Source organism: Carica papaya, chromosome 4 (genome assembly GCF_054855325.1).
Source record: "Carica papaya isolate Zhongbai chromosome 4, ASM5485532v1, whole genome shotgun sequence".
In the NCBI taxonomy this organism is placed as follows: Eukaryota; Viridiplantae; Streptophyta; class Magnoliopsida; order Brassicales; family Caricaceae; genus Carica; species Carica papaya.
The window spans coordinates 4432267-4444302 of NC_142312.1; the positions used below are offsets into that span (position 1 = coordinate 4432267).

The 12036-nt window shown below is 35.0% G+C and overlaps 2 protein-coding genes across 4 annotated transcripts; one reads left to right on the plus strand and one right to left on the minus strand.

Moving 5' to 3' along the window:
- The first annotated feature begins 254 nt into the window (after positions 1 to 254).
- Positions 255 to 4087, plus strand: LOC110825333 (uncharacterized). Of its 2 annotated transcripts, XR_002541757.2 has the most exons (8): positions 255 to 448; positions 559 to 646; positions 781 to 871; positions 992 to 1076; positions 1623 to 1779; positions 2172 to 2555; positions 3754 to 3829; positions 3939 to 4087. XR_002541757.2 is itself a non-coding variant. In XM_022055787.2 (6 exons), the coding sequence occupies exons 1-6, from the start codon at positions 407 to 409 to the stop codon at positions 2285 to 2287; spliced, it is 579 nt and encodes a 192-aa protein (XP_021911479.1). In that variant the 5' UTR covers positions 255 to 406; the 3' UTR covers positions 2288 to 2750. The 2 variants fall into 2 exon arrangements, 1 of the variants encoding a protein (XP_021911479.1); XM_022055787.2 differs by lacking the exons at positions 3754 to 3829; positions 3939 to 4087 and having other exon boundaries at positions 2172 to 2750.
- Positions 2868 to 11405, minus strand: DAW1 (Transducin/WD40 repeat-like superfamily protein). Of its 2 annotated transcripts, none has more exons than XM_022055777.2 (24): positions 11129 to 11405; positions 9898 to 10028; positions 9482 to 9566; positions 9290 to 9343; positions 9094 to 9185; positions 8889 to 8992; positions 8555 to 8627; positions 7743 to 8136; positions 7340 to 7663; positions 7042 to 7233; positions 6869 to 6961; positions 6721 to 6784; positions 6406 to 6533; positions 5944 to 6190; positions 5624 to 5778; positions 5362 to 5486; positions 4939 to 5062; positions 4804 to 4862; positions 4327 to 4423; positions 4081 to 4261; positions 3858 to 3959; positions 3604 to 3722; positions 3382 to 3441; positions 2868 to 3185 (listed from the first exon to the last, which is right to left on the minus strand). In XM_022055777.2, exons 1-24 carry the CDS (start codon positions 11165 to 11167, stop codon positions 3084 to 3086), a joined length of 3144 nt encoding a protein of 1047 aa, XP_021911469.1. In that variant the 5' UTR covers positions 11168 to 11405; the 3' UTR covers positions 2868 to 3083. The 2 variants fall into 2 exon arrangements, with proteins under 2 accessions (XP_021911469.1, XP_021911462.1); XM_022055770.2 differs by having other exon boundaries at positions 3604 to 3731; positions 11129 to 11403.
- Positions 11406 to 12036: the final 631 nt, after the last annotated feature.

Sequence of the window (12036 nt, forward strand, 5' to 3'; positions counted from 1 at the left end):
GAAATATTAGTTTATCTTTGTGAATGCACAAACTTAATCAAATTATGTTTTTGTATAATTTTAATATTGAGTCATGTTTTTGTTTTTGTAAAATATGCTAAGCTTTTTAATTTTTTATAATTTGTCATTTATATTAATTTAGTACTTTTCTGTAATTGTCTAAATTATAAGAATTGTAAATTAAATCATTCACCTAAATCATAATCTCTTTTCTTCTCTTTTTTTTTTTTCCTGAATTGCAATGACTTATTATTACTTATCTCGGATAAAAAGATAACCCAACCTGGTGCTGACTATTAGTATATCCACGATTAGAATAGAACTTAGGACCTCAGCGGATTAAACCTCGAACAAGCCCTTTCCGCGAAATGAAAAACTAGACGACTCAGTCGAGGAAAAAGAAAGAATGGCAGGTTCAGGAAAATGTCTCCTGGTTACAGGCTCTCCTGTAAGTGTGAAAATCTCACTCCGGATTTTCTTCTTTTTTTCCTGAATAATCTCTTCGTTTCTCCAAAATTTGAAAAATGAAGAATCATTGGACCGTAATATGATGGGCAGGGAGTAGGCAAAACGACACTGATCATGAGAGTATTCGAGAGTCTTAAACTCTCAAACCCTAACTTAAAAGCTCAGGGCTTCTACACTCGTATGCTCTCTCTCCCACCATCTTCTGTTATATGCACATACTTATAATTTTTCTTTTTGGCATTCATGTAATGAGCATTTAGTCGATGATGACGATTCATGGCTGATGACTTGCTTTCTGTCGGGAAAATTTAGGAGAGATTAGAGAAGGAGGCGAGAGAGTTGGATTTGAGGTGGTTACCGTAGATGGTCGCAGAGGTCAACTCGCCTCCTCCACTGTTTCTAGGTCAGTCACTCATCTTTCTTGTTTGTCTTGGTAACGTATGTGTTTTGATTGCCGATTTTTCTTCAATTTCATATTGTTCTAGATGTTCTTTTTTCGGATTTACTCTTTTTACAATGTCAGTGCAGAGTCCCACAGATGGCCTAATGTTGGCAAATACAGAGTCAACATAGCATCATTTGAGTCACTGGCATTACCTGAGCTGCAGGTAGGGGTTTTCTCATATTCTCCGTGTCTTATGATTGAATAGATTGTGTAATGTGGTTGTGGTTTAGGACCCTCCTGGAAAGGGAAAAGAGGGGATGGTGAACTTTATAGGTCATTCACTCTATATTTCTACTTATAGATTTATCCGAAATCTGATTTGAATCCAATATAGCATCTATTAGTACATAAAAAATATATTAAATCGATTCTTTTTAATGAATAGGTCTTATCGCAACTTCGAATATGGAATTCAAATGGTTCAAATCGGAAATGATACTCTGAATCATAGAACTATAATGAAATATACGATTAACCAACATTTATCGAATTTGAATGGTTCGATTCTCTTATTTTTTTTTCTTGAACTGAGATATCCGTAAATCAGGATCTTAATGCATATAGATAAATATGGTCCAATGGGAGCAAGAATTTCCAGGAATGTTCAAACAATACATAACTTCTTTGCTTCTGGATTGCTCATTTTGTTGAGTTGGGCTATCTTCCTTCAGTCATTTATGTCATTCTTGGATGTATTTTTTGTTATCAGATTAAAGAAGATACTAATCTCTTCATCATTGATGAAGTTGGTAAAATGGAATTGTATAGTTCATCATTCTTCCCCGCTGTTCTAAGAGTTCTGGAATCAAATATCCCTGTTCTGGCTTCCGTTCCTGTTCCAAGGTTTGGCAGAGATATACCTGGAGGTACATTTTTTTCTGACACGTCCAATCTTTGTGTCCTAGAAACTCAGGGAAATTATATGGTGCGTCGAAGGCATTGTCCTTCCTTGGTCTTAATGTTCTAACATTTGATAGTGTTTTAGTAACTTTATTTTTATCTAATATTACGTAATTATTTGTTTCTTAAGTGACACTTAAAGATTACTGTATAGAATTAGTTAATTACTATAAAATATTAGAAAATTATCGTGAAGCATAATGTTAAAAAATCTCTCCTAACCATCAAGTGCCACGCAGAAACTCATTGTAAGTAACAATGATAATTTGCCCAACTGAGATTTTAGAATTGAAAAGACAATGAGTTGATGCAAGTAATAGTAACCCCATTGGCCTTTTTGGCATCTAAACTTTTGCAGTTGCAAGGCTGAAAAATCATCCAGGGGCAACCATATTCGCTCTGAACCCAAGTAATGGGGATGCCATTAGAGAAGAAATCTATCTTCAGCTGGTGGAATTACTGCAAAATCGTTAGATGCTACAATATTTTCAGGTTAACGCTTTCATCATGTCCGAGGTTCTCATGCAGCTTGCTTTCTGCCTTTTTGTTTATCTCAAAAAGAAAAAGAACACTTTCGTGATGTCCACTGCTCTCTTTGGAGGGATGAAAAATCCTTCTTTTGCGATTCAGATCTGTTCCCAAGTTGCTTCTTTGCATGGTCTGTGCAAACTGCTGTGGCACCAAGCTTCAAGGTGCAGACTTCTGTAGATTTTGAGGAAGCAATTTTAGATTTTATAACAATGTAAGTAAAACCTCTGATGAATATGGTGGTTGAACTTCTCTGGTGCCTTCGTTTCCAATTTCTTATCTTTTATTTTTTTAAACTATGTATCTTTTTATCGTATTTTTAATTAACATCGTGTTGTTGGTTTTTTTTTATTTGAAGAAAATCTATGATTCTAATTCTATATTGTAAACTTTTAGTATTTTATAGTAATTTGCAATCTCATATAGGCATAATAACTCCAAGACTCCATAATTAGACCCTCTTTTTGGTCACGGAAATTCAGAGTTCCATCAAGTGAAACATATTTTGACTGAGAAAGTAACTATCTGCCTCCCAAAAATATGTTCTATTAAAATTGATAAAATTTGATGCATTGAATACAATAAAAAACATAAGAAAACACAGTACTGACTGTAAATAACTATTGACGTGGAAATCAATGAGCAAATATGTACAAAAGAATACAAAGAAAAAGAAAAACTGAAGATCGACATATTTACTGCTCAATGGACAACAGTATAATAAAAGCAGGTAAGGCCATCATCAGCTTCGTTTGTCCTGCTCTGCAGTTCGTAGCAGCTCTTTGGCCATAGCTGAGAAGGACCTTGCAGTGTCCTGCATATCACTAGTTTTCAAACTGATTCCCTGTGTGTACCAAAGTAATGATATTCAGTACCTTTTAATAGCCTCTAAAGCTCAAAAACCTGGCAATTTTCTGGTCTCAAGCCAGAGAAAGCTTTGCTGGGAAAATGAAAAATAAAGCATGCCCAACGAGAAGTTCGGGAAAGATGAGGATATAAGATTTGATATATAAGGATTTGGAGCAGCATTCGAGAAGTACCTGGAGCTTTTTGACGTTCTCATGCAGTTTGCTTTCTGCCATTTTGGCGAAGCTAGATTCCTGCAGTGTCAGACACAAAAAGAGAATGCTCTCTTATTTACTCTATTCTCAAGATGGTAATGTTATAATTATGTTGATTAATTCTAGTTTAAACTGTCTGACATAGCAGTGAAAAACACTGGTAGAACACAAGGATGACACATGCGATCAGAAAGTACTTACACCAGACAAAGAAAATCCATATTTCTTCTTGATTTGATTAACTGCACTGTCTCTGTCATCTTCTTGCTCGTCTTTTCTCACATTTTCCTCATTCTTTACCTTCTTCTGCTTAAATTTTCCTGAAAATCCTTTGTGTGTTTTCGTTTACAGACAGTCAGCAGTACAAAACGTAAATTGCTACAATCACCAAATCAGAAAAAGACTTCGAAAACATCATGGGTCACATGTAAGATGATCTATCTTCTTTAACTGACCTTTGAAAGACTGAAGTTTGGTTGCCAGTTTCTGTTTGTTAAGAGCTGCCAACATATTCTGTTCTTTGGGTTTCTCGCCAGGATTATCGATGTCAATGTCATCTTTGCATAGAGGAGCAAAGAAAGGTATAAAGATCCAAAACATGTGGTTGACTATTATAATATGCATCAGTCCAGAAAACAGGATAGCCAGATAATTGTATCTGTTGTTCACATGAGATACCTATGTTTAACTCTAACTCTTCATCTGTATAATCTTTATTCTCAATATTGCTTGGAAAATTCTCTGTTGAAAAAATTGTTGAGAGTTCTCCAATACTTTCTTTGCTGTCCTCCGTTTCTATATCTGGTACCTGCTTTGTTTTACTTCCTTTCATGTCTTTAAGAACGGAGCCAAATATTCCCTGGCAATTGTTTACTAATTAGCTCCAGGAACTTTAAAATTCAAACAGCTCAATCTACTATTTACCTTCCTTTTCTCTTTTGGGGTTAAGGGTCCAGATGCAAGACACTCTTGAGACCCCATTAGGTCCTTCCTGTAGACTTGACCAACAGACTCAGAAAGCCTACATACATGAATGGAAGCACTAAAATGATTAAACTACACAAAATATTCTCCTCAGAATTTTCCATCAAATCCATCTTCTTGCATACTGAATCACAAAAATGATGCAAACTAATTTTTTTAGATTCTGAGCCAAAACCATATAGTGATAGAGAGTGATGCAAGAGATAATATGTAAGCCATTAAAGATCCTCATAATTGACTAGTGAGACACATACGAGTAACATAAATGAACAGAATTGATTCTGATTTTCTAATCCAAAACTATGAAATAATAGGTAGAGCAACTCGATGGATATATAAGTTATTAATCATTATAGCTTCCCATATTTGGTCACTGTAGAATCAGCATCTCTAATAGTTTCAAGTGCATGTAAATACCTGAAGTTCTGCTTCTGGGGCAGAACTGACATGACAAAGAGTTCCTGATCACCATTCAACTGCAGAAAAGGGGGAAGTACTTGGATAAATATGGCCAAATTATTATGCTATTGAAAATTGTAGAACCATGCGTACCATAACAAGATCACCATCCACCGAGGAGCATATTATATTGTCTGATAATGAATTTGATTTTGGTGGAGAGTATGAGAAGCCTCGAATAGAAGTTTCCTTTAATAGGGCTAACTCTGGAAGGGACCTAATATTCCATGAAAATAGCGGTCATCCATCAAACCTTTAAATCAAATATAGGTATGTACACCCATACAACAAATGAGATTTCCATATTTGGAGGGGTCCCCCAAATTCTTAATCATATTAAAAATTTGAAAAGAGGCCCTACTGTAACTAAAAGTAAATATATAATAAAAAAGGAGTATACCATAGCTAAAACAATTCAGGAAAGGATAATCACCTTTACCATTCTGATTAATAAGAAAACTACAATGTCTTAATCTTATTGAAGATCTGGAAGAAATAAACCAGAACATTTATTACCTTATCTCAATTTTTCCACTACTGAAAAGGAGTATAAGGCCCATATCAGAGGCGCTGCAGAATGTTGATGCCCAGCAACAAGAAGAGGAGTGGAACTTCTTCTTCTGGTGCACCCTCTTAACACCCTAAGACGTAAAACAGACACATGAAAAATGGAAGGTCAATGAAGAAGGTAAAAAAGAAATAATGATTATAATCCACAGTTAGCAGGTCACAAACACATGGAGATTGTACATACATGAATAGACAACGAAAAAATTACCTGGAGAATGTGAACCAAGGAATAGACATAAACAGCTTTTTCAGAACATAGCAGTAGATGTGACTGCTTTGGTGTAACATCCTCAGTAAGATTCCCTCTGTTTAAGTCCAGACTGTCTGACGTATTTGAACTTTTAGCAAATGATTCTCGTCCATCTGCAAAATATAGAAGATCTCATTCTCCAGTTAGATTCTTCGACAATTTCTGTAGTGCATTTCCTATTAATTGATATGTAAATGTGTAGTTGAATCTACAAAATATGGAAATTCAATAGATTGACTTGGCCCTCATCTAAGAAACTAAAGACAGTTTGAGCCTACCTAAGATCTGCATGAACAAAGCTCTGGAAGGTTTCTTTGGACAAACCATGCTAGTGCTAAGCATGTTTCCATTGTCACTATCAAGAGCCAGAACTGATGAATCCCTGGTCGCAACCACCAAAACATTCTTCTCAAAACCTTGCAAACTGCAGGTTCCAAACTGCAAAGATATGATGCCTAGGCAGATTTCGCTTGCAATATGCTTTTCGCATAGTAAAGTTGGCCCCTCAATGTCAACTATTAAAACCTGTATTAAATATGGGTTAAAATACATGGGATTGGCATATCCTCTCGATGTGACCTAATAATCTGATGAACAAAGTTACACTAGAAGCAAAAGGAGATTACTTTGCAGCATCAAGGAAAACAATGATAACTTCAACTGCACGAGTATTTTGTAGCACAAATTATCTTGACTCAAAATACTAAAAAGAGAAAGTAGCCACAAAAAAGTGAGCTTACATATCCTTGATCTGATCCAACTGCAAGATGTCTTGAACCGTGACTTGTGGCTAGAGCAATTACAGGACCCTTAACCTTGATATGTTTAAGGCTTTGGATAATGTGATTATTCCCTTTCTTTGTATTTTCTGATGCAAAACATTAAGGAATGAGAAAGTGGAAAACAACAATATTGAAGTCACCATGAGAGCTTTTGCAACACTTGATTGCATGAAGATGTGAAACATGAATGCTACATCATGACTGGTAGGTATCTAAATAATATTATATATAACATGCAAATGATTTTCATATCCCGATTATTTTTCACTGTACCTTGGAATAACATAAAACTGTTCTCTGTTGCATAGGGCTCAGGTTTTAATTTGTAGATGCAAACCTGTAGATGGTTATATAATTAGATACTGTTAAAGAAAGAATCTGGACGTACTTTGTTAAGTTAAGCCATTAAAATGCACTTCACCATTCCACTGTGATCTCCCGAAAGAAGAACTCGAGAGTTTCCATCATAATACAATGCTGTTAATGCAGCGCCATTTGAAGAATAGTCTTCAGTCTGCCACCAAAGATCCAGATTAATAACTCATGGACCATTTGCTCTTAGTCTGCGTTGGAAACAGAAGTCAGAAACAATACCTGTTGCTTTAATGATAACAGAGGGATGAAAAATGGACATGTCACATCCCAGAAGTTGATGGTTCCATCTCTGTGTCCAGTAATGTATAGATTTTTAATCTTTGTAAACCCACTGAAGGGATAAGTTCCATCTTTTGCCTTCGTCTCAAAGTGCAAAAGTGATGGAATACTTCTTCCCAGCATTAGATAATCCTAAAAGGTGAAGAAAAGAGAAGATCATTCTCACTAGTCACAAAAGTCAAACAGAAATAATTAAGGATTGAGAAATCTACAACCTGAGTTGCATAGGTAGATTTACCTCATCCGAAGAACTTAATATGCACTGCTGGTTTGAAATGAACTTTGCAGTAGTTATGGTAGAGCCTGCAAATGGAATCTTTACCATGACCTCCCTTGGGAGAGAAGGTGGAGATCTAGATCGAGATTGCAGAAGATACTTCTCTATCAAATTATCATCATAAGCATAAATATGTCCAGATTTCCCTAGCAGGAGGAGAACATCAATTTTATGCTTGCTTTGCTCACTAGAGTTCACAATGATCTCCGTATCAATACAAAGTTCTGGTAATTGAAGTCCTAACTTGATTGTCCGAGATTCAGTATGCTCATTCAGTAACACTACCTGTTACACCCTAATCTAAATTATAGATTTCTTCTTCATTACGGTATAAATATCAGGATATTGTTTAGCATCAAATTACCTGAAAGAGATTTGTGGAAGCCATGTCAGAGGCTCCCAAAGCATAAAGTCGACTTGCCTTCCTATCAGCTTCAGTCCATCTCAGTGATGTGATTGGAATTTTTTCTGACTTAAATCCAAGATTTAGTTTACATATTGGAGTGCTCTTGATGGCAGTCTCAGAAGATATTTCAGTCTTTAGATTTAGGGTAGAAGGAATCCCCCATAGTAAAATATCACCGTTGCTATAACCAACAGCAATCTTACTACCAAAAGGACAAACCCAACAAGCAGATGTCACTTTCTTTGTTTCTTCATGTAGTGACTGCAACATATTTCCACCTGTTGTGAAGATAGATTTGCTTTCTCGAATGTCCCACAAGGAAATATGGCCGTTTCTAAATATTATTAGGATTCTGCATAGAGATTGCTTACAGGTAAGAAGAGGATTGGGGAACCACACAAGTTAAAGAACAAAGGCAGAATAAAGCAAGGCTGCCACATGTCCAATATATTTGACTTTGCAAGTAATTTTGTAAATTTTGCTTTAAAAAGAAGCCTTCAGGAATGAGATCATGAGAGGAAGCTGATAGGTTGTGGTTTTCTTTCTTTTCTCGTTTATTTTTGTTTGATGTGAGTGCATCAGTGGAATTTTAGAATATTGCGTATATATGAAACTCTTTGAGAGACTCCTGATCAGAAAAGAGGTTATTAGATTACCTCTTACTTTCAGCTGTTGGTTCAGGCAGAACATGTAACACAGCTGTATAGAATATTGAGTATATACGAAACTGTTTGAGAGATTCCTGATCAGAAAAACGGTTATTAGATTACCTCTTACTTTCAGCTGTTGGTTGAGGCAGAACATGTACAACAGCAGTATCAGTAGAGGCTTCAGAAAGATTTCCTGCAGGAGATGATGGATCAGAATGTATAAAAACTGTTAAAGCTGCAGTTGCTCTTGGTGTGAAAATGAATTCAGAAAAGCAACATGAAAATGTGTGTTATTTTATTGAAGTAAAATAAAATAGAAACAATTTCAAGATGATAATTTTCAAGTGCTTCATATCCAAAAGTACAAAACAAGAGGCCAAGGAAAAATGTTCCATCTATTTACTGGAAGAGGATGAACAGATTTCAAAAAAGGAATTGCACCACAAAATCTTACCTTGAGAAGCTGATATAGGAATGCGGTATTCCATTCGTACAATATGATGAGGGTCTTGCTCTAACTTCAAAACTGAAATGTTACCAGCAGAATCCCCAGCATACCTACAAATATAAATATCACAGTTCTTGCATCATCAAAAGACCAAGCGGATGTAAATTTCAACTGCTTCTTAGTCCTTTTTCATTGTCAAGACTGAACTTACATGTAGAGGCCATGTTGCATAACTGCAAAAGAGGTGATTTCCTCTTTAAAAGCATGCACATGAGACAACTTCTTCTTTTCTATGTCCCAAACCTGGTCAAGAATTTGTATGGAAAATAAATTTTCTTGGTAATTAATAGAGAAAAGAAGAACGCAACTGCTCATAACCCTCATGCAATGAAGTAAACTTAACTTGCCTCAATTTGGTTCTGTAAAGTAATGTTGAGAAGGATGCCTTGGTTCTGAATGAACTGGACATTAGAATTAACAGAAAAAAGAAAACATGATTAAGTAATAGTTTATGAAGGCATCCTAAGAATCTGTTGTAAATAAACTTCGAAGGCCTATTTTATTTTATGTATAACAGGGACAGCCAAAGAGCAAGGAACCTGTAAGAATTTGCTTGGTCGTTTCTCATCACATTCAAGTAAAGCCTGAGAATTATCTTTTCCAAATAGTTTAATTCTTCCATCCCTGGTATTAATGGATTTAGAGAGGGAAATGAATAACTCAGTTATTGATTAACAATTTCATATGTTTAGCATTACTCTTACATGCAAGGAAAATGTAGTTAGAACTTAAATCAACTAATTTTAACAATACAACAAAAGTAGAACAAGACACCTTTCACGAGAAGGAAATGTAGTTACAGAATTTTAATTGCAACAAAATTAAATTACAAAAAGAGTGTCTAATTGATCAAAATCTATGTCAACATTTCTTTTCATTTATATGACATCCATGAATTCATGATCTTAAAGGAGGCACCTTAAACAAGCACGAGAATGTGGATGGCAAAACTTACTTTGTAGAAATGGCTATTATATTTTGAATGGTGTCATAAGCAAGCATGGCGGACCCTGATGGAATGCCATAATGGAATACAACACGTGGGTCCACATCACTCGATTTCAACCCATCTGAGCTCCCTCCAGGCTGCATTAAATTATTTATTATTATAAAAGAATCATAAATATAAAAGTTTATGAATTTAAATTTAAAAACGTTACGACATTTTTATATAAAGTACAATAACAAATTAATCCAATCCATCTGAATCAAAACGAAAAATCTAGCTACAGTACACGTGGCTTGATCGCAGCGGCTTACTGAAAAGCCCAATCCAATTGACCCGAACTGTTTCTGACACAGACGTGAACCGAAGTCCCACGGAAATAAAAACCCCACCGCCCACCACACGTGTCATGCGTTTTTTCGAAATTTTAATTTTTTTGAAAACAGTTTGGAATTTAATTTTTTTAATTCAAATAAAATCAAAAACGAAATGGATAGATTCACTACGGATCCAAAATTTGTGGCGAAGTTTCTTAACCAAACCCAACTCTTATGTACTGACACATTGCTATTGTTGACTAATGACCAACCAACTCCGTTTGAATATCTCTGACACTTTTCATTTTTTTCTTTCAAACGACGTCGTATCGCAACTGCTATTGTTGCCGCTTTTCTTATATAAAGTAAAATCTGATAGCGCGCTAATCTCCTTTATTAAAGTTAATGAAAGATCGAGAAAGTGAAATGGAATCCGAAGTTCGATAATTTGGACTGCAAAACCCCGTTAACTGGAACAAGTTTTATAACTTTTGAAGATTTTATTACAATATGATACAATTTTTAAAAAAAAAACATGATGACGTAAAAATTTTAAATTTAAGTTCGATATGAAGACACCATGAGTTCCAGATTCAAAATGGAGAACTAACAGAATTGACATCAAGGATAATATTGATATTGTTTGCCAGAAAGCTAATGCATAATGCCTCGCGATTAGTGCCGCACTCGTAATCTACTCTACCAAACACAAAAACATGGAATCAAACTCAATTTTTTCTATCATGAAATCACTCTCGCACATTTATGTGTTCATAAATACGGCGTAATATACTCCACAACTTGATGGATCGCATCCTGATTTCCATCAGAACCAAACAAAAAATGCATACGAAGAAATTTCAGACGGAAAAATAACGCAGAGAAATCAGAACAAAGAGGAAATCAGTGATCAGTTGCCGTACCTTCTTTGAAGCCTTCTCTACCAGTTTTCTGACAAACATATACGCAGATTAATTGATCGACTGACCGGCCGGCCACGCTGCTTCAAATTTGATGAGGATTGCCGAGATTCCGTACCTGGAAAACCAAACTCTGCTTCGATATGATCGATCAAGACAATTTTGCCGGTTAGCGAGTGAAAGAAACGGTTGATTACAGTTTCCTACATTGGAGAAGACGAATAATAAATAGATAGAAAAATAATTAAGAGGCTGATCTCAGGGAAGGTACACGTGGACGACGATTAGGTGACCCGATCCATTTTGCTGACAAAACTTATTTATTTATTCATAATTGACTCCAAATCTCTCTTCGTTCAGTCAAAACGACAAACGAGAGAGAGCAATTTTTAAAAAAGAAAGATCTTGTCCTATTTGGACAAATAAGAAATTTACACGTGTCTTTCTTTTTCCATATCAGTGTGGGCCCTCTCGCTTCTCCTCACTTCATTCATTCCCCCCGGGTTTTAGGTTTTAGTACTTTTTATTAAAGATATTCTTAATTCAATTGTTGGGGGAATAAACAGATGCCAAGGAATTGAAAGGGCTTCACATGTCTTGATTTTCTTCCTTTATAGGCTTTTATTATATGGTAATATTGTATGGGAAAAATATTTTTATCATTCAAGGGGTTTCTTTAGAACAAATTAACAATAAAATTATAAATAAAATTCCATGTTAATATTTTTAAATACTTGCTAGAAATCAAACCATAACATTAGAAAAATACAAGAATAGTTCAAAATAATTTGAAGAATTTTTTCTTATAACCCTTAATTTTATTGATTTTCAAATTTTATTTAAATTTAAACACATTTGTTAAATTTCATACACACTTATTTTTTTAATATATATTTTTTTAGTTTGAAATG